A 22698-nucleotide genomic window follows, 5' to 3' on the forward strand; every position below is an offset into this window, starting at 1 on the left:
AGATGGCTGGGATGCAGCCAGATCCTTCTAGACTATGATTCAACTGGTGCACTTTAGGCATCTGCCTCAGAATGAGATAAGAAAAGGTTCAGGAAGGGCAGAGGATAATCAAAAGCATGAAACAGCTTCCATGGAAAAGATGACTATGTTGACTAGGAGTTCCCAGATTAGAAAGGAAGATCTTGCAAGGTCCTGCGCATGGGTCAGGGCAATCCCAAGCACAAATACAGGCTGGGCAGAGAATGGATCGAGGAGCAGTCCTGAGGAGAAGGATTTGGGGGTGTTGGTTGACGAGAAGCTCAACATGACCCAGCAATGTGCATTTGCAGCCCAGAAAGCCAGCTGCATCCTGGGCTGCATCAAAAGAAGCGTGACCAGCAGGTCGAGGAAGGGGATTCTGCCCCTCTGCTCTCCTGAGACTCCACCTGCAGTACTGCATCCAGCTCTGGGTCCCCCAACATGAGAAGGACATGGACCTGCTGGAACGAGTCCAGAGGAGGGCCATGAAGATGATCAGGGGGCTGGAGCACCTCCCCTATGAGGACAGGCTGAAAGAGTTGGGGTTGTTCAGCCTGGAGAAGAGAAGGCTCCAGGGAGACCTTACAGCAGCCTTCCAGTACCTAATGGGGGCCTACAAGAAAGCTAGAGAGGAATTTTTTACAAGGGCACGTAGTGATGGGACAAGTGGTAATGGCTTTAAACTGGAAGAGGGTAGATTTAGATTAGATATAAGGAAGAAGTTCTTCACCGTGAGGGTGGTGAGGCACTGGAACTGGTTGCCCAGAGAGGCTGTGGCTGCCCCATCCCTGGCAGTGTTCAAGGCCAGGTTGGATGGGACTTTGAGCAACCTGGTCTAGTGGAAGGTGTCCCTGCCCATGGCAGGGGGATTGGAACTAGATGGTCTTTAAGGTCCCTTCTAATGCAAATCATTCTATGGTAAAAGCCTGCAAAACACAGAGACGGAAGTAGGGATCAATTTTTCACTGTCTTCTCCAGTGTAAGAAAAAGAAATCTAGCAAGTAGCAAGTTCAAAAGAAACAAAATGGTGTAGTACTTGAAGCTACATGTAGTAAAGCAGTGGAATTTCATGTCATGGGATGCTGTAAATGCTAGCAATTTGTATGAAACCAGGGGAATCTGGAGTTTAATGGAAAATGGACATCAACAGCTACTACATACAAGGATGCCTATTCTGTCTCAGTTGCAAATTTTTTGAGATCAAAAGAGTGTTCTAAGGAAGTGTCTTCTTGCATTTGCTTTATCATAGTTTCCCCACAGATCTGCTTGGACTGTTCTCAGGAACGGCACATTGGTCTAGATGGACTATTGGTGTGGTCCAGGCAGCTGTACTTAAGATTTATGAGATGTGCTCCACAAATGCCTGCCTTTGTGCACTGATTATAAGAGAAACTATTCTGATGTGCTCATGTGGAGTTATCTGTACCGTAGATGCCTAAGGTTAGGGGAGATGGTTCTCTTTTATCTATGACTGCTGCTGTATCCAGATGTCCCTCAGGGTTCTTAATCTGCTCCCCAGCATAGCCTGGATGAACCTATGTTGTACACAACCGAAATACTGAAGGCGATGATAATATCACCTCTCAATTAAACAGTAGCAGGTGGTACTGGAGCAATCAGTAGTGGTATTTCATTCATGTAGCTTGTTTTATTTCATGGTGGCCTTCTGTCAGAAATCTCAGCCTTAGAGCTAATCCCAGAAAAAGGCTGAGCTCCAGGAGTGAACTCTAGAAAGGAGTTCAGGAATGGGACTCATTTCAATTAATTGCGGATGTCTGTAATACAGATATCAGCATCTAAGTTCGCTGCTGTGAGCTTACTTTAGTTTTGGGGAGTAAACTAGAGACTCTCGGGGTGATATTCAGCTGACCTGTTTTAGGCTTTTCCTTGTCTGTTGGCTATGAAGTTTGCTTGGGGGAGCTAGCTTGGATGTTGGCAATTCCACTTGCTCAGCTCTTGGGGTTGCCACATCTTCTCCAAGGAACCTGAACTGCAGAATGAATAATCTTTCCCTTCCTCCCTTCCTTCCAGTCCATTCCTTTTCTATTGCACACAGTTCACGTAACCCGAGCGAGTGCGGCATGAAAACTGCCACCCGGCACCTCCCACCATCAAGCTCTGAGCACACGGCTTCAGATCCTCCTCGGTTTTGTTCAGGTGCTACCTTTGCACAGCCCCATCAGCAGACAGGACTTCCTTTACAAGTCGGTCAGGACACCTACACACAGCCTGACCGTGAGACACGACCAGTCTGTGGCAGGTCTGCAGCCTATCCTTTGGCTGGATGTTTACTCACCTGGATGATCACAGCAACAAGGTCTGGGAGAGCAGAGAACACAGGGAATAATGCCGTTCCCAGATTAAAATGAGCTAGGATGGGCTGACCAACTGCTCAATAAAAAAAAAAAAGAACGATTGAGGTGCAACAGATTATTTTTAAATACAGAATTTCTTAATTCTAGCAAAAAGAAGAGAAATCCCAGAACAATTGTTCGGTTGTTTTCTTGCCTCTTAATTTGTACCTGGTGTTCTTGGGTACCTCAGCTTGGCATAAAAGAGGTTTTCTTTTCCCTGAACAATTTTAGGAGGCATAATCTCAGACCACCACTCCCCTCATTTATGCAACCACATCTGTTAATAAGCACAGGAGATGAAGCAGGGCTCTATGGCAGTGACAGGCAGAAGCAGACTGCAACATGACAGGTATAGCTGTGCATCTCACGTGGAACAGCTGTTGAAGAAACACGGCAGCAAAACATCGTTCGAAGGCTTTCTGTGAATGCACACCCCAAAATGTCCTCCAGCCTTCCCCAGCCTTTCCAGTGGGTAATCATTAATGAGCGTGGTACGGTCGTAATTGACATTAAACGATTTCTTTATTGTTTATGCCTTTGTCTGTTTATTCACTGAAGGATTGTTCTACTGTTCTGCCTTTGTTCTGGAAAAGAAAAACAATTCCTTCAGCTTTTCATTAATGAATGCGTTTCTTATCAGCTTTTTTTTTTCAGGACTCCCCCAAGTAGGTGTATTTATGGTTATATGTCAAAATAAGCATAGTACTCCAGCTGAGGTTTCAGCACTATTGATTACAGCTTCATAATTACTTTCTACATTGTACATACTTTTCCATTAAGATGCTCTACAAGAAAGATACAGTTGTTTTGGGTGGGGTTTGTGGTTGTGGGTTTGTTTTTTTTTTGCATTAGTACCATGCAGTAGGCTCGCATGACTTTTGGGATCCACTGTAAACACCAGACCTTTTTCTAACTGGCTGCTCAGCCAGCTGTTCCCCACTGCTTATTTGGTTTTCTTTCCTAAACTATCACTCTCCTCCCTTCTAGAATTCCACTTTATTTTGGACAGTTTCTTCCAAGATCCATATTCATATGCTGTTCCATGGGGCAGCACGCTCGAAACTTTCCCCATAGTGGTCTTGCCACAGCCCTTACGAATGGTGATGGAAAAGGGATTTAACCAAGCCTGGCACAGACCCCGCGCTGTTCCCTTCCAACATCTACAGCTCTTTTTGACCATTCACCCTAGTTTCGGGGGGAGCCACGGCAACTTCATCAACAGCCTATTTCCTTGACTGGGGACACGACGCTTTGCGGGAGGCAAGCTCAAAAGCCTAACCCAAGTCCACCAGTGACCGCCTTTAATCAAGGGCGCCCATTTCGTACCCACGCCGCTCGTTCAGCCACGTTCTGCAGAAGTTCACCAGCCGTCAGAGCGTGGTTGGACCGTGGTTCGGTCCAACCCAGCCCTTCAGTTCCCATTCCCGTAGAGTCCTTGGGGGACAAAAAAATAAAATAAAATAAAAACCAAGCCGGCTTTGAGTCCAAGCTGAACTAAACCCAGCACAAACCACTCACCTGTAACCTACCTGCCAGGAACGAGCCCCTTCTTCGCGCCGTGGAGGTGACCTCCACCTCCACCATCCCCAGCCCACGCCGTCCTCCGATTAACCAAAACCCCTGCACTGTTCCCCAGCTCTTCCTCCGGCAATGCCCTCTCCCCCCCATCCCGGGGGCTGCCGCCCGGCCCCACCGCCGGAAGGACCCCGCGGCGGCGGCGGCCTCGCCCGCCGCTCAGCCTCTTTCATTACAGCGGCGGAGGCGGAGCCGGAGCCGGGCGGCCGGCGCCGGAGGTGTTAAAGCGGCGGGTGAACGGGGGGCTGCCCTGGAGCCCGCCGTTGCGCCGCCTCACCTCACCTCTCCTCGCCTCACCTCAGCCCGCCGGGGCTGCTCCAACCGCGGCGCCGGGTGAGTTCTGGGGCCCGCCTCGACGGCGGGGGAGAGAGGGCCGGGGGTCGGGAAAACCGGGACCGGGGCGGGTGGCGGCGGCGGCGTCCATTTTGCATGATGCAACTGGGGCGGCGCGGACGACTCCCGGGGCCTCACCGTCTCCCCTCCCGCCAAAAGAGCCGCCGCCTCCATTTTCTCTCCGTAGCTTCCTTTAGCGGTTCCCGGCAGGTCCTTCCCGCAGCCTTGCTGGGAGCCATCCCTCGCCTCCCCCGGCGCTGGCGGGGCGGTATCCCAGCCCCTCCGGTGAGCCTGGGATCCCCCCCACACCCCCCCCCCCCCCCGCCCCTCCGCCCCAAAACACCGGGGACGCCCGGCGGGAAGGGCCCTTTGCTCGGTGCGGGGATGGGACCTGCCATCGTCGGTGCCCGAGCGCTAGCGGAGCCTGTGCCCCTGCGGAGGTGGGCATTGCTGCCTACAGCCACGCTTTCCCTCTTCCAGAGCGAGCAGCGAGCCAGGGCAGAGTTGGGACACTCTCACGAGCTTGTGCATATTTCCCAGCTAACCCATTTTTGGTTGTTTTGGGTTTTTTTTTTTTGTTTAATTTTTGCTTTGCAACACAAGCGGTGCTGCGGCAGGCGTGCTTTGCCGGGAGGTGAAGGCCCAGGTGTCAAGGAGAAACCGTTGGGCCGCTTGCCGGATGGTCTTTCTGCATCCAGGATAGCTCCTGAGGGGCTGCTGTGCTGTGCTTTGCTTGCTCTTTCAAACCGCAAAAGAGGCCGAGAATTTACTGAAAATGCAGGTAGCGTTCGTAGCGCTCGAGTCAGCCACGTACCCTGCGAGTTGCTGCTGTCTGCTGTTCCTGAACCTGTTCCGGTGGAACGAGGACAGAGACTTCTTTCCATTTTGTTCGTCAGCATTTTGCAGGCAGGTGGCCTGACTGACAGATGGGTTTCTTTTTTGCATATGTATGTGTGAATGTTTGGGGCAGGTGGGAAACCCACTAAAAAACCTCAAGAGGGGTTTTGTGTGTAGCTAAGGCTGGACAGAGGGATTGGGACAACGTACAGAAATGCTAATTAGTTCTGTTGTCAGCTACTAGAAGCCTTAGTTTTGGAGCAGGGTGTCATCGTCATCATAGGTGCTGTACAGACTCAGAAATGCAGTTGCAGCTCTTGAGAGTTTACAGGCTGCGATCCAGGCCAAGAAGAGCCGAGGTGATCGAGAAGAGCCGAGGTGATCGCAGTGCTGCAGCTTTATGAGTTAACTGTCTCTTAGCTGAGTGGTTTTGCCACCTACATGTGGTCGTTTACAACTGTTAACTTTGTACTTGAGCAACAACCTCGTGGTGATGTCCAACTTTGGGTGAACCAGTGGACACCCTGCCTCCCTCTGCCCACCTCAGTGGGCTCCGCTAAGCCGTGGGGGCGAGCGGGGAAGACATGGTCGTGCGTGGAGGTGTCGTGCCCCTCTGCGGTGGGACAGCTCTGCCTCTTGAAGCTGTTCACTCAGTGATGCTCGGCTGTTTCCTGTCTGCAAGTCAGAGGCAAATACAATGAACGCTTGGAGAGAACAGGCAGAAACTTACCTTTCTGGTTAGGTACTCTGTGGACTTCTGTGGCCTTCAGCAGTCAACCAAAATGTCTTTTAGATAGGATTTCCATCTAATGCAAAAGGGGAGGAATTCCATAGCTGCAAGTGCCGACCCTGCCACAAAGAAGGAACGAGCTCGTTGATTGCCACAGCTCTTGAAGGTTATTTTGCTTTTGAGTATTTTGAGTATCTTGCATTTTGAGCAATCTGAAGGGGACAGACCTTGACTGTGCTCCACTGCCGCATGTTTTAGGTAGTCACATTTGCTTTGAAATAAACCCATTTCCTGAGCAGGAGGACTACTGGGTGTTTAGTTCCTGACTTAGGCCAGTTTGCTGGATGTGTAAAGTTTTGAGCCTTGCTGCTCGTAGGCTTGTGCTTATCAGTGAGGAGATGTGTTCAGAAGGCACAAAAGAAGGCACCTCCTTGTTTTGGGTGGGCTGTAACGGAAACCTGAGGCTAGCTAGGCTGCTAATTCAAGCAGTTCGGTTGTAAGTGTGGGAGAGACGTGTGATTGCACATATGCAATGTGCTCTTGACTCCACATGGAGAGAAAAGGATTTGCTATAAAGAACAAATTAGCTTCGACAAAAGAGGGAACTTTTAAGTCTTTAATCTAACCAGTTATCAGAGTAAGCAGCTCTGAGTTTTATTTTTGTCAAAACCTTTGTCACTCCCTCTTTTTTTTTTTTTTTCCTTTTCTTTCCTTCCTCTTTTTTCCTGTGTGGTCTACTGCCAGATCTCAGGTAGGGTTCCTCCCCACATGGTGGTGTGGCTGAGCTCTGTGTCTGTGGTTTAGGTTGTGTGACAACGTGAGTGAAGGCTGATGTGTGCCCATCTAGCTGGTGTTGAGTGCAGTTGATGGTCTGGTCTGTGCAAGAGGGTGGGCAAAAAGGTGTCACGGTCATTGTTTAGTCTCAGGTGGGAAAGAAGATGGGGAAAAAAATGCTTCAGGTGAAGGATGGCAGGTATCTCATTGCAATTACTGCCTCTACTACCTCTTGTTCACCCTTGATCTATCAAGTTCCTCAAACTTGATCCACCACGACAGGTTAATGAGACTTCAGTGGCCTTTCAGAAATGTCGCTTCCAGTTGTATCCCAGCTTTCAGAGTGTAGAGGACAAAGTGGTGACTTTAATTCTCTTCTCTTGGCCCCTATCTGTGATGCTAAAAGCATCAGTGTGGAGCGGGGCAGGAGGAAAAGACGGTGATTTACTTTGGCAGCAGATGTGCCAGGTGGATGCTGGCTTGATTCTGGGTGAGGTTTAATGGCTGAGCCACTGTGGTGCCAAAGGGCAGATGAGGATGTGGCAGAGCCCCTTTGCCTCTCCTGGAGGATGAGCTAAGAAGTCCTGCTGACTTAACCAAGTATTTGGAGAAACTAGTGGCATTGACCAGCAGAACCAGGAGGCTGGGCAGTGTGGAGAACTAGTTCAGTGGTTCTGGGCAGAGTTGGTTGGGGTCAACTCCAGTCAATACTGATCCGGATTTAGTAACACAGGGTGGATCTTCCCTGCTATCTACGTTGGTGTGTTTGGCAGTATCCTAGGGTTTTTTCCATTACCTGCTATATCCTCATCCTTTGTTATCCTAGGGCCGAAGTCCTTGCAAATCCGTCATGTGCTGAATCGTGTTGAAGGCAGAGCTCATCTGGCCAAATGTGGTCATCTATATCCAAGGTATTCAGTCCTGACTCATGTTATCCAACCCCTCCTCTGGCTGACTATTCCTGGGATATGATTTCTCTCAGCCCAGTATGCTAAAGCAGATGAGTCGTGACCTGGAAGCTGCTTTCCACTGACATTAGGGGGCATTAGCTTGGATGTAAAAGTCTGCACTATAAATGTCTTAAGTGTTTATCTCAATGAACTTTTGAGGTTCTTGGGTTCCTCAGTGACTCTGGAAAGAGCCATGGCTCTTTGCACTGCAGGTGGGTTTGTTCTGGTATGTGAGCACTCCCTCCTTGCTGCCATTGTTGCAATGTCACTGGCTACTTAAACCTACAAAAAAAAAAAAAAAAAAAAAAAGGAAAGAAAGAAGCATAGCTGAATCTCCTGGTCAAACAAAACATGGGGGCTATCACCTGCCCTATGATAGGTGCACTGGTTGCAGGATTCCTGACAACTGCCTGTGGTTCCTGGGCAGTTTGGGGGTGTCAGGGATTAGGAGCTCGGGCTCCCAGGCTCCCACCTTCCTGCTGCAGTTTGTAGAAACCTCAGAACCCCACTCGCCCTGGCAGCACTGGCTGGAGCTGCCTTCCTTCAATGGTGGGTCAGCAGCTGCTGCTCTTGCCAGGGTCCCTGACTCCGCTGGAGACCACCGAGGTCGTGGGTCGTAAATCCTGAGAGTGGTGTCTGATACAGAAGTGCCTTATTTCAAGAGTTTCCAAAATAAAATACTGTGAGATTTTTGGTTCCAAGTACATTTTTGAGTTTCTGGTTGTTTTTGTTTTTTTTTTTTTTTTTTTAAACTCAAGTGAAAAACAGTTCAGAAAACTTTATTTTTGTAGAGGTGCAGTTTTTATGTGTTCAGGAATTGCAGTAACTGCTATAGGAAAATAATGTGCTACTAGCTTCTTTGCTGAGCAGGATCCCTTGTGAAATTTTCCTGTTAATCTAACCTGTTCCTCAGTGCCTGCCATGCTATATCTTGACCCCTTTTCTGAGAAATCCATGCAATTGCTATATTTGGTAAAATACTAAATTTATTACTGTCTACTTAATGGTAGTATTTAGCTTCGTATTTTCTTATACCTTTCTCCTGTCTTTTTCTGAGACGAGGAATAACTCTTGGGTTCCCTTTCACCAGACCTCCAGACAAATACCCCAGTTGTCTTTTCTGAGCTGTACAGATTTTGCAATTCATTGCCTCATTACTTTCCACATCCTTGTAATTTATTTGTATCTTTCCTTGTAGATCTTACTGGCCCATTTAATTTTTAAATTACAACGTTGAGGATTTTACTTAGTATCCTGTTTTTGAGGACTTGCAATTAATTACTGTCCTTACTTGCTGAGCAAGCTATGCTTTTCGTGAAATTTAGTGGCTATTTGACAGTCAACCACTTCTGGAAGTTTATTATAAGCCACTCTGGAGTTAAAAAAAACAAAACGAACAATGAGCTTTTTATTTAACTAAGGTTTGTCCCTGATACTGATTCAGGCAGACAGTTAAAATCCCCTGTACCAGATCATTTTTTTATTCCTGGAACCGGTTCTGTCAAATGAGAAGGTGTTCTCAAAGTAAATAGCTGTGTGTGCCATGCCCCATGTTATTCCTGGCTGTGTGCAAGCCTGACTGTCTTACGTTGCCAGGTATTTTAATATAGGTGAGAAGAACTGACTTGCAGGGTAGATGCACATCATCTCTGGCTGCAGTTGTGCCTGCTGAGAAGTTTGCCGCTGGCGGCTGCTCACTGGCATCCCAGTGGCAGAGGCAATTGCTGCTTCAGTCTTCTGGCTGATAGGCTTGAGACTGCTTTCCTCTGACTTGTTTCAGCTCAAATGAGGCTGGGTAACACGGGCTGCTTCAGTGGTTGGTCTTTGTGAACTCAAGTTAGCAGCTAGGTTACGTCTTTGAAATTTCAGCTGGCAAAGTAAATGGTATGGTATGTCTCTAGGAAATATTTGGTAACTCAAGTTAGCAATGTTTCAGTGAAGTGATCCGGGATGCTGCACAGATAGCTCAGTGCACGGAGCAGAGAGGATGATGATATCTGGGAGGTAGAAGGCAGTGGCGGTATCAAACATTTGGGGATATTTACCTCTGCAGCTGGTGCACCTGGAGCCATAAGAAAGCCGGTGTCTATACTGATATGGTGCTGCTCTGCATGTCTGCAGTGGACCACGTGGGTTCGGTGGTGTGATTAAACCAAAGGTGAGTTTGCTTTGGCTGTGGGGTATTTGTGGGGTGTGGTCTGGTGCCACATTCCATTGCTATAGAAGAAATACCATGCAAAATCACCTTTAATTTTATGGGTAAAGCATGCTGAACTCAGGGCTTGGGAGAACATGCTTCCACAGGATCTGCTTCCTCGAACTGCCTCTGCAGTGGGGTTGGGAGGTGATATAACTCTGTGGATACTGGGGAAACAGACGGCCCTCCTGTGAAACCTGGAGTCAGTAAGAAAAACCAATTCTGCAAAATAAGGAAGGGTGTGTGTGTGTGTGTGTGAAGTACAAGCTATGAACCATAACAAAATCAGACCACTGGTAATGCTAGTAGTAGTTTCATTTGGGAATGCTGATGTGGGAGGTTTATTCGGATGTGTATGTGGCAGGAGTAAACTTACTGTGCAAGAAATTACTGTGATTTGATAAATGAACTGTTCCCTTAAGCTGAAAAAGAGCTTGCTTTGGTTGGGTAGAAGACTCTTAAAATAGTTGGAAAAACTGCATTGTTGAGTTTCTAGAATTAGGTTATTTTGTTGAAGTGACAGTCTCATAAAGCAGTTTCAGCTAGCAAAGTAAATAATGCGGTGTATCTTTAGAAAATACTCCAGAGGGGATTAGTTGGCTAGGGTAACCAGAATATAGTCTTTCATCCTTAGATTGCTGATTAGACTCCACTCGAGGTTGCACGCTGCCTGACAGCTGTTTGATGACCCATGTGAGATAATTCCCAAGCAGGGGATGCTGCTGCATACTGCACTCTCTGGTTTTTTCCTTCCAAAAAGTTTGCAAAACAGGGTGACCTGTAACATATGTGTTGCAAAGATTTTTATTCTTTGTCTCACTTTGCAGTGAGAATCTGTGCATCAGACTGGTTTGTGTGCTTATAGCTTCTGAAAGCTGAGAACAGGCCATTAAGAAAAACACAGCAAAATCAACCCCTCTCCTTTTTTGTTGAACCTAGAGCAGCAACAGAATGTTTTTTTTTGCACATTATCTGCAGTAAGAATCATGTAGCTATTAAGAAATATTGACAATGAATGTATAATATAATTGTCACCATAGGAAAAAGAAGCCATGTAGTTGAGGACCCGACTAACTTGTCCAGAACCATTGTAGCAACCCATTGAATAAAGGCACGTGGATGCTGTACAGAAAGGAAGTGATCAAAACAGGTATTTAAAAGTCTGTCTTCCAGTTGCTACCTGAACTTGGCTGATAGCGGTTTGAAGTGCAAAGGTGCCGTACCGTTGTATATCTGCCCATGCTGACTACAGGTGCATTAGGCAGGACCTTTCTGGCTGTGCAGTCTGCTGGAAGAAAGGAGCAAAATGTTCTGGCACCCTCAGCAAGAAGAAAGTGTAACACCCAGAAGTTGGCAACTGAACAATGGAGTAGGGTGGAGGTGCCACATCTTGGTGGAGAAAAATAGGTTTTCGTTGGGATTTTGGAAATGAGAACTTCTGCGAGATTAGAGTGGGAAGTTGGCCTGTAGCATCTTTTCAGTTCAGGAAAGGTATCAACACAAGCAATAAAGTGAAAAGTGTAACAGTTAAGCAACTGGAGAAGAGCAGAAGCAAAATCTTCATGCTTTGCCCTGAAGTCGCTAGCATTTCACTCTTGGGCAGTCGTGAAATCCAAAGCTTTGTCCAGAAAAGACTCTTATTTTTGAGTAGCATGAGTGTAAGGGGGAGACCGTTCAGAGACTTTCATGTCTTTCTATTAACTGTCCACAGAAAGACAGGTCAAAATTCATCAAGGTGTTTTTGCTTCTGCTGGCTCTAGGTTCAGTCTGTTTTCTGCCTTGAGGAGTGGTCTGGTGGAGTTTTCATAGATGTCTGCTACAGCCCTGCAGTAGCTAGGGAAGGCAGGCATCTCTGGAGGATCATTCCTCCCATCTCGCCTCCAAAGGGATGAATTTATACCTGGAGGTGCCTGTCTTTGCCTGTTGGTTACAGAGGGGAGTGAGATGATACCCTAAGCCCAGATGTTTGCTTTGAAGTTGGCTAAAGCTAGTCAAGAGGAATCCTGCCCCTCATAACCTGGTTGGCACGTGAAGAAATACAAGGATGTCCCCCAAGGAAACTTGTGTAAGTGATGAAGCCACACTGTTGTGCTTTGTCTGCTCCTGGTAAACCATCATAGATGCTAGAGTACTTCTGAACCTGCTTTTTCCTTCGAAGGAAATACCTGGAGAGCGCAACAGCATGCTGCAGGGCACCATCAGAAGCACAACAGCAGCTGTTTGCTTTTCATGCTGCTGTTCAGGCCCTTGGGGGGAAAATGCTAATTATCATTTGTTTCAGTTATTTTGCTTTCAAGCCACCAATATTTTTTTTCCAAGTCACAGTACAGTGGAGCTAAGCAGAATATTTACAGCCAGTAGTTTGTTTCCTTCCTGCTGTTGCTTAAAGAGGCTAGCAGCAGCAGAGTTTATTATACTTCAAAGTTTGTTGTTCTAGATAAGTGACATGGGGAGAGATGGCACTGTACGTGCTCAGAAAAGTACGTTGAAATGTATAATGCAACATCTCTCGGAGACTGTCATATTTAGGTCTCTCTGCATACCCTCCCAGCCCTGTAAATATAATGAAGACTGATTTCCTTTGATGCTGGAATGATGATGTAGAAAAATATAATAAAGGCTTTAGAACGTATTAGCAGACTGGATTATATTAGGCATTTTTCTCCCAATAAAAAGTACATACTTACTCCAAACACTGTACTTTTGCTGATAGGGACACAATTATTTTTAAGGATAGCCGCATAACTTCCCTTGACAGGTCTATGTGCTGGATGGCTTCGCATACCTCTGTTACTGGATTCTAGGTGCGGGTTTGGGGGCAGACCAGGCTTCTGCACGAGGGGCAGGGAGTTGCAGGTGGCAATTACAGTAAAATCAGAAATCTGAGTAAGATTTTAGCCTACAAATTGGACAACTGCTAGGCTGATGGGATTGAATAAAAAGTATATGGTAAATTTTTTTTTTTATTATTTATTTTTTGCTTATGGGAGTTAATCTCTTCTGTAAGTTGACTTGCACTTCTGAGGGAGCCAGAACAAACTCCTTTCATGGAGAGATGTGGGTTGCGAGAGCTGGCTTTCTGCTGCACAGACTGCAAAACAAGCTGTAAGGCTGGCTACAAGGTAATGCCGCTCCTTGTGAAAAACAAGTGGCTGGGTCCGCACTGTATTTTGCAGAAGCCTCATGGCTGGACTCAGGCCAGATCTGCCAGCTTTTTGCATTTCTTACCTGCTGATATCTCTGCGTTGTCCCTGCTCTCACTGCTCCTCCAACTATCACATCCCTTAGTGTTAGTTATGAGCTTTCTGCCCAAATCCCTCTTGGGGCTGGCCAGTATGGAGCCCCTGTGTTGAGGGGGTGCAGGGTCCTTCTGCATGGCATTGTCAGCACTGAGACCTGAAACGCATGGCTTGTGGTCTGGCTCCTGGTTTGGCTGGTGGGTGTCATCTTTGTTTTTTGAGGGGAAAAAAACCAAAACCCCAACAAACTTCAGCAAGTTTTGACTCAATCCCAGGCAGGAGTGGGAAGCCTTTTGTCATACTTTGAGAAAGGGTCTGAGATAAATATGAAACAGGCTGTGCTTGGACATCTTTTTTCCCCAACCCCTCCCCATCAGCAGCCTTGAACGTTTGGGTTAGATGGAGGCAAAACTCCCCTTAGACAACAGCTTTCCTGTCAGGGAGCAGGGAAGAGCCGAACAGTGAGCTTGTGGCTAAAAAAATAGAGGGTTTACCCAAAGCAAACAAACTCCACCTGCCTCACTGTGAAATGTAATTCCACATCAGTGTTGTACCTCCTTTCTGATAAGATTTATTTAGATAGAATATATCAAGACTGGGCTGTGATATCTGTGTGTGAAAACAGGAGTGGTTGCTTACCATATCGTCAGACCAGTCAAACATCATGCTTGTATCATTTGCCATGCTCTGTACTTATTTTAGGCTTAAATGCCTAAAATGGATGCAGTTTTCAGGGGCATTTTAGTGTAAATCCATCAGTGCTTAGGAGCTGCAAAGTCTTTACAATGATGGCTTGTGGGATTATTTGCAAAACATTTCTGAGACTGAATTCCACCACCCCCCCCGCCCCAGTCAGACTAGTCATACCATTTCATACACTTTTTTTTTTTAATTAGTTGGATAGTCCTGCCTTTTTTTTTTTTTTAATTAGTTGGATGGTCCTGCCCTTTTGAATAGGGGATTTTACTAGCTCTGGTGGTGTATGGGACTGAAGGACTGCGGAGCCGGGCAGGATTGGGTCAAACACTGAAACGACAGCGAGTGACTTCTGCAGCGTGAAGTTTTAACAGCAAGCAGGCAAGCGCATGGGCGAAGCTGCCATGGAAACTGCTTGTAGTGCCTGCAAAAAACCACCAAACTCTGCATCGCTGCTATTCCTAAACACTAGTCCGTTTTTAGCCGCCCTCTCCCCTCGTGATGGCCGGGAATATTGCGGAGGGCAGCTGCCTGGGAAGGGGAGGAAGGTGGGAGGATGATGCAATGCCAGCAGCTTGTTGCAAGCCTGAAGGCAGCACAGGTAGCAGCGCTGACTGGGCTGGGAGAGCCAGGGTGGGCAGTCGTGGCTGGGATGGTTTGATCTCAGGCGAGAAGCGTGTGCCCACTGCCCTGCCATGGTGAGGGATGGCCAAAGGAGCGGTGCTTCCTTGCAGGCTGGGAGGCGAGCGTGGTATCCATCGTTTCTGGGTGTGCTGGCTGCACTCCTGGAGGGCTGTTGCCCCCTGCCTCAAATGTGGGCTGGCTTTTATCACCTCCCCTCTCTTTCTCCTTCACACAGCCCCGTGCTTTACCTCCTCTGCTCCATCTCTTTGCACCGTCCTTGGCTCCTGTTTTGCTGTGGGTGTCTGTCTAGACTATACTGATGTAGACACATCCTGTGGTCCTGGCAGCCAGGCTCAGCAGCTGCCCTGCCCTGCCCAATTCCCCTCCCAAAACAACGGTCGCTGGTGAGGCATGTGTCATGGGCTGATGGGCAGGGAGGGTCATTAACCGTCAGGGAGTTGGGACATCGCCATATCCCAGTTACACTGGAAGTGCAGCCACACCATTGGTGCTCAGCATCTCTCTCTGCCTTGGTTTGTTTGGGCTGACCGGACTGCCTCAGTTAGGGCTTTCTCCTGCGAGGCGCTCCGCTCCTCATGCTCTTCCCAGGCACCGGGGCATTGACAGCCCCTCCGAGCCATATGCTGTTGGCTCCTTCGGCACCGAGTGATCCGGGTCAGCGGGGTTTGCCTGGGGAAAGGGCAGTACTAGTTGGATTGGATGCAAGCATTCAGTCGTTGCTTTTAATCCAGCGTGAGTCAGGGCATCGACTCTCGGGGGGAGGTTTTCCCAAAGAGCTCTCCAGTGGGAATTACTTGTCTGCTAGGCAGTTGTCAAGAGCCACCCCTGAAACTGCAGACACGCAGCATCGTCTCTGCTGCAGGAGAGTACGTGGCTGCACGCACCAGCCGAGGGGTGTGTGTGTGAAGTGCTTGTTTGTGCCTGCAGTGATGGAACACGTGGGGCTTGGAAGGAGCAGATCCCTCCCAAGCCCTTGATTTGTGGCCGGAATGCGGGAATACTGGGTCTGAAAGCAAACATTTTAGGTCCTTTCACACTAGGCTTCTCTTTGGTATGGCGTAAATCATGTTCACAGAAAGCTTTTGTATTAGGTCCGTAGTCATGCTGGTGCCCTCAAAAGGCTGTAATATATTTTTGAATGCAGCTTGCTTGCTTGGTGAGAAATTAATTTTGGTTTCTTCAGAAAAGGGAAGTTTTTCTTAATCCTTCCGCTGTGTTGAGTCACTACCCAACAGGCACATCAGGGTGCAGGGCTGGCAGGTCTAACTCGGCAGGTCTGTGTGGGGCAAGCCCTTGAGAATGACCTCAAATTCAGTGGAAAAACTCCTGGAGTAATGAAAACGTATTCTAATTACTTTCTAATTACTTTATTTTGATTGCATAAGCCCAAAGGAGTGATGTAGCATAATTTGATGAATCATAGAATGGTTTGGGTTGGAAGGAGCAGGGACATCTTTCGCTAGATCGGGTTGCTCAAAGCCCCCTCCAGCCTGACCTTAAACGCTTAATTTGCAAACACAGTTACCCAAGGATAGCAAAATCTTTCTTAGAAGCCTGGAGTCATCTTGTAAGGCACAGGGAGCCCTGTGACTTGGCCACGTACAACTTCTGCTCCCCTTCCTCCCTGAACAAGTGCATCCAGCACAGGTTGAGCTCCCCTTTCTGCTAGTTATTCCTCCAAAGAGGAATTTACAGAGTGTTTCCTCTAAAAAAGCTCTTCAGACACTCCATCTCTTGCAGAAACACCATTCCTGCTTTCCAAGTAAAGGAAAGGGTTCCTTTGCTTTGAGTCAGTACCCGTTATAGTAACAGAGGAAGTTTTTAACTGGGACAGCAGCATGGTGATAAGCTGTGCACCAGTGCTGAGAGTGTGCCTGTTTGAGAAACATCTGACCTGCGGACACGGTGGTCCATGAAGGTGGCCAGACCCTGGTCCATGCTCAGGCAGGATGCCCACAGGCCACTGGGCAGGGGTGACCAGAGTCTGCTGCTGCTCCGGCTGGAGCTGCCACTGCTCACCACGAGCTACTTGCTGGCCTCCGCCTGCTCCCCAGCTGCTCAGGGACATTGCGAAATCCACTGGTTTATACCCACTTTGATCTGCCTGTTGTCCACACCTGAAAATCCCTACTCAGCTGTCTGCCCTTGCTCCTGGTGAAATGATGGTGTTCAGGGAAGTCTTCTCCTTCCTTCTGTCTGTCTGTGTGTCTCATCGGATGTGTTTTACGTCTGTGCAGGGTGTTTGTTGTTCTGCATGAAGGTTGAGGCTCTTAATATTTTTATTTGTTTGTTTCCCTGCTACTGTTTTAATAACAAACAAATTTCTGTCTGTCTAACTTGCTTCCTTATCTCCTAAGGGACACTTCCCACCTTCTTCCAAGGACTATTGTCCAAGGACCATGACTGGAGCATGCTGAATGGCACAGCCAGGCATTTTGGCTAAGCAAAGCTTTGTCTTAATTTTATCTGGGTTTAAGAAGACAGAAGCTCACTTAATATTGTTTTCCAGAGCATAAATTCTTTTTCTGCTCGATACCAAGGCCGAGTCCCTGGCAGATTACAGGCGATATGTCACTCTGAGTAGGTCCCTGGCAATCTGTCTCAGGCTTTCATTTGGGAAGTCTAATTATCAGTGGAGATCCCCTTGGGTTTTATGACAAATTGAGGAGTTAAATCAAGTAATTTTCTTGCAAAGTGTTATTTGAAGCCATGCTGAGGAACTATTTGAGGAGACTGTACTAGAGCTGGTGGGAGACTTTTCAATTAGGTGCTTTTTCATCAGAAAATAGTGATTCATGTAATGAGAGAGGTGTGATGCCCTTTATCGGCTAGGCAGGAAGACATCTCCTTAACTTTTTGATCCCTGAGGAGCTGTGAGTGGCAAATGCGGCGCTGCCCTCCTCCTCCTCCTCTTCCTCCTCCAAACAGCTGAGTGCTGTTTTGAGCTGCCAGAGGATCCTCACCAGCTGAAGTCCGAGGTATGGGCTAAAAGGGCTGAGGGCACCGAAGGTGCCTTTCACTGGATGGTACTTCCCAGGTGGGAATCCATCCTGGAAAGTGTCCCATCCCTCTTTGCCTCAGCTGCTGGCTGCAGTGGCTTGCCACCCAGTTCATTGTAGGCACAGCATTGGGTTCATCTCAGCGATGCTGTTTGCAGCACAATTCCCCAGGTGGCTATTCTGGTACAGCTTCGGGGCGATACGCAGTAGCCTGGTGAGAGGAACATCTGGTTTCATGGTTGAACCCTGCCAAAACAAGCAAGCTGTCTGGCTGCACCTGAGTCTTCCCCTGCTTTGAGGCAGGATGCACTATATCCAGTTTGTGTCTAACAGGTATTTCTCTAACCTGTTCTTGCAACACTTGGGTGGTGGAGACTCTCATCTTGTATCCTGTCCCAGCCTTTCATTGTGCCCACAGTTGGAAAGTGATCGTAACGTCAAATTCCCCGCTGCAAATTAAGCCTAATATGTTGTGTGTTTCTGCAATAGCTAAGGAGGGGAATTAATGTCTATCCAACCTTTTACCTGTTGAATGGCTTACTGTGTGCCACGTTTGATGGAAATCACAGCTGAAGCTTTGTGAAGAAGAATGGACATCACTGAACTGCCATTTTGGAGATTTTGAAGCTTGAATAGTGGGAGGTTGAAGCATTTCTCTCAGACCTTTCAGAGCAGGAATCTCCCTCCTTTTATTTTGGTCAAAAATCACTAATCATTTCAAAATGAGTTTCATGTATCACCACAAATAACCGAGACTGAGTTTTCTGCAGGTATTGAGTCAAAGCACTGCAGTTTGCCTGCTTTTAAATTTTGGGGAAATTGAGACTTCTTGTCTGGACTTGGGGAAAGGAAGGTCTTTGACATCTCAGAATTTGTCCTGGAATGGGAGAGGAATTTCTGACCTTGGTACAGCCAGTAGCTGTGACGGTTTGGAAAACAGGTGGGTGAGCTGCAGCAGCCTGCCATTCTCCTGAGGCAATGCTGGAGCACCAGCACCTTCTTCATGTCCAGCGGGATTTGGTGTTCCCCTTTCACTAACTGATTGCTGGTAAGTGGTTGGCATAGGGATTAGAGAGCTCCTTTTCCAATGGAAGAAATTCTCCAGGGCTATGAGATGCCTGGAGAACAGTGGGAGATGCTGCCTTGGAAATGTCCCTCACACTTCAGGAGCTGGAGGAACAGAAACCTGCACCATCCCCAGCTGTCTGTGCCTGCGGGCTGGTCCCCCAGCACCACTTCCCTCATGCTCTTAAAGCAGATGTGCTCAACAGAGGAGAGTAATATGGTCCCCTTCTTACAGGCAGTGTGTCTTTAAGCAGGTGGTTAAGATTGTGTTTTGTATACACTGCACACCCACGTGTGTGTGCCCTTATCTTACATACTTAGTGTGTGTAGTTTATATTTAACTGGATGGCTTCCTTCTTCTGAGTAGCAAATACCTTGCTAGTGGCTGATCTTGGTTTTTTAATGACAGAATTGGCAGGGACTATAACATTTAGTATCTCTATATATACACTGATATAATTACATTTTTGTAATGTATATTGAGATACATGCATACATATGCACATGTGTGAAAAAATAAAAAATAAAATTATGATAATCAAGAAGGGAACAATTTAACAGCACAAGGACAAGATATTTGTTGCCTGGTTAAAATACTCCAGCGGGACAGCATCCCTTTACACACAGTGAAACCAATGCAAAGAATTACAGTTACTTTGGTGGCTTTTGGCTTGGACTCCTTGCCATTACTGCTACTATGGTGGGATATCTTCCAGCTTCGCATAATGCTAATACTTGGTCATTCCTTTATTTTCATCAGCCTTTTTGCCGGTGGCAGGCATCTGCAAATGGCTACGACCACAGCCTCTGAGTTAGTTCTCAGCACTTGTCCCAAGCATGTCCTCTCGAAACTGCCTGCCTTGTCCACCACAGCTGATGAGCACACAGACAGATGCACCTTAGGGTCTGATGCCATGTCCTTTGCTTGTGCTTCTAAAAATCTTGAGATTAAGTGTTCAAGTATCTGTGGGGAAAGTTCAGCATCTGCTGGAGCCATCTCATCTCTGCTCTGTTACTTGTTGCAAAGTAACGTAACAAAAATTGGAGACTTTCTATGGCAAGACATTTTGGAAGGATATATCTGATGCAATTCCTGCTTTATACTGTAGTGGATCGCACCTGGGTCTGACGTGCCTTGGGAACTGTTGACTTTTCCTCATTGGATTTCTGAATGATGCTTCAAAAAGCATTCAGTGGTTCTGGTCTGGTTCCTTACAACATAACCTCTTTGCATCTAGGAGTCTACAGTCAAATCTGACACCCCCAAAATATCTGTAATGTTAATGGCAGTAGTCGGAATTGAGGTTTTCCACCTCTTCTTTTTCTGCATAGGACTTCTCTGTGAATCGCGCTACCTTGGGGATGGAAATAGCAAAATCAGCCTTTTGAAAAGGGCTCCCAAATGGGTTTGTTACCTGTGTGTTGATGAAAAAGGTTGGCATCATCACTACATGCTTGTTCAGGGAGCTGACCTGTGTTTAAATACAGAGCACCAAACCCATTCCACATTGTTTGCCAAACATACCAGCATGGCATAAGCACAAGCTCTTTGTTCTGCAGACTAGTAGCAGTGATGGTACGGCTGTCTGGGGGATACATTTGTTGAAGACCAAACAGATGGTGAGAAAAAATAAGACTGACCACAGGACATCACTTTGCTGTAAGAGAAGGGTACTGATGGCAGTAGAGGTTTCCATGTGTTTCAAAAGGGGTATAAGCATATGTGGGACAATGTTGAGTGGGGATTTCTGCTTGTGCTTCCTCCAAGGAGGTGCCCGGGGAGTTCATTGGATGTGCAGCAGGGTCAGGCTTGGGTTTTCTTCTTTCTGTAATAGAAGGCTCCTTGTTCTGCATAATCAGCTTTAATTTTATGCTCTTCTGCAAATTGGAGAAGAAAAGTCTCAGGAGCAGCAAGGCCTTGAACTAGATAAGGAGTGGTTTTTCAGAAGCTGAAACAAATTGTAATTGTTTAGGAAGTGATAGTACTGCTTATATAAAATGGTACCCTGTCAGCTTATTTTTACACATGGTGTTTTATGTTTAGCTGGACAGATGTTTGTTATGGTTTACTTTTTGCTGTTAACCAGATGCAAGATTGCTTATTTTCTTACAGGATTGTTTTGAAGAATGTCCCTTTTTAAAATGTTGTTAATGGGGAAGGAAATCTATCAACCTGATATAATAGGTATGTTAACCATTAGATAAGAGGAGGAAGAATATCTTATTTTATTTGAAAATACAATACAGTCAAGGCACAAGAATTTGGACAGGGAACAAAAGTAACAAACATAAAATGCACTGTAAATAAAAGACAAGGACCAGTAGCAGTGGGTGGAATTTGGCCCCTATTGAAGTCGGTGGGAGCTTTGCCATCGACTTCAGCGGGACAGGATTTCACCCAAGGATGTGGCCCCTGCCCCAGGGTCCGCCCTGCTAGGTTATCTAGGTGCATCATTGCTTCCCGCTGCTCTCAAAGCCCTCGGCTCTTTCTGAAACATGAAGGTGCCCAGAACCTTGGGGTGAAGCCATTCCCTGCCCAGGGTCTGAGCGGCCAGGGCTTGCAGCTCAGTGTTTCTCATCGGAGAAGGCAGGAGTGAGAGCTAGGTGTGTGCAGAACAAAGCTAATCTGTGTTCATTCAGATCAAGCTTCCTCAACTTGAAGATGCTTTTGTACCGTCTGGTAACATTTCTGGAATAATTTATATTGTTTTATGTGATTAGGACTGTGTTATGCCACAGGAATATTGACCGTACATTCAAAAAAAGGCTCATCGTTTCAAGTATGGTTGGGAGCGGGAGTGCGAGGAACCAGCCCAGAACACATTTCCTCACTTCAAAGGCAAGAACGGCTGTTTCAGAAAGCGAGATCACAGCCAGATCCAACTTCTAAGGAGGGAAAAATCATAATCTCCGCCAAAATCACCCTTTGATACAATTGTAAAGGTAACAAATGATATCAGAGGAAAGGCTTTGGGCAGAGGTGCAATGGCCCCTGTACTGCATCCTGATAAACCAAAAGACTGTTCTCCTGAAAAAAATCCCACTTGTCTTTATTGAAGGTCTCTTTGCCAAGCTACAGTGAATATGATTGAAAGTGAAAGGTTGATTTGGTACCTGCTGTTTCAAAAGCAACAAAAACATGTAGGAGATGCTTAGGATGGTGATCAGTCATCTGTGAGATGAAGGACAACGCTCCCTGTGAGGGATGCGGAACATACCTGCAGCTTGGGTACCGTGCCCTGTACCCAGCTCCCCATCTGTTATCTACAGGTCGTAGGACGTATTTTATTCACAACAGAGACACTCAGACTTTCTGATGCTTTTTGGGCAGGATGAAGATGATATCTTGATCTTGAGATCACCCAGAAGAGCACTGTCTGCTGGCGTAAAGCCAGTTGCAGGATGTTGGTCTTAATTTCCATGTCTATCACAATTAAATAGCCCCTCTTCTAAACAAATTGTCCATAAAACACAGTTCTGCTTTATTCTTGATAGCTGTAGTACAGCTGTGAACACCTGTAGATATGCCTGAGGGAGCTTCAAAATGAAATAGTATTGAAATAAGTTTCTTGTGGGATACTCTTGAGTGATATATAAGCTTGAAATAATTCACTAGATTATTTTTTTTTAATGAATAAATCCTATGCCCCCCCCGCCCCCAAAAACCTTGCCAAGTTCGTGCCCTGATCCTCATTCCCTGCAGCGAGGGGCTGTTTCTCTTCTGGGGACGTTGCCCCTCCCTGGCCCCGTTCTTGCCAGAGAAGTGATTTGTGATGACGTGTGTGGCAAGGGAGGGCATTGGGTACCAGATCTGCCTTCATTTTCAATGCAGAGATAAAACTCCCATTGGGTTGGGACCACTGAGTCATGTTTGCTTTGCAAGGCACCACATTTAATTAAATTTGAGTCAAATGGCTAGGTAGGAAATAAAAGGTCTACCATTATTGTTAGGTAGCGTATTTTTGAAGCAGAGGCCTTGAGCCAAATCCTGAAAGAGACTTAGCATCCACAGCTCCTTGGGTGTCAGTGGTGATGGAAGGAGGAGGGAGAGCGGCTCTCACCTGCGGGCAACCTTGGTCCACCTCCACCTGGAGGCAATTCATAGACAAAAATAATGTCAGGCTGTGCACAGCCCAACCTCTGCCTTTTGCTTTTGTTCACCACAGATCATGTCCTCCTTGGAGCTTTCTGCAGTGTATGGGGACAGCAGATCCCTTACAGACTGCAAGCAAGCGTATCGTTAGTGCCATCTAGCTCTTAGGGCTAGCACCATTGTGTGGGCATCG

General features: G+C 47.0%; 1 protein-coding gene across 4 annotated transcripts in view; it reads left to right on the forward strand.

Moving 5' to 3' along the window:
- Positions 1 to 4023: 4023 nt before the first annotated feature.
- Positions 4024 to 22698, forward strand: part of SLC7A1 (solute carrier family 7 member 1) — a 52699-nt gene continuing 34024 nt past the window's right edge. For 3 of the 4 annotated variants that reach the window (XM_049823293.1, XM_049823290.1, XM_049823292.1), the window contains exon 1: positions 10813 to 10918. In XM_049823293.1, coding sequence (XP_049679250.1) covers positions 10888 to 10918 — 31 coding nt within the window. In that variant the 5' untranslated portion in view covers positions 10813 to 10887. Of the gene's footprint in view, positions 4281 to 10812; positions 10919 to 22698 lie in introns of those variants that run through there. The other variant, XM_049823291.1, reaches the window with a different exon arrangement.

The sequence above is a fragment of the Accipiter gentilis genome, chromosome 19, assembly GCF_929443795.1.
Source record: "Accipiter gentilis chromosome 19, bAccGen1.1, whole genome shotgun sequence".
Lineage (NCBI taxonomy): Eukaryota > Metazoa > Chordata > Aves > Accipitriformes > Accipitridae > Astur > Astur gentilis.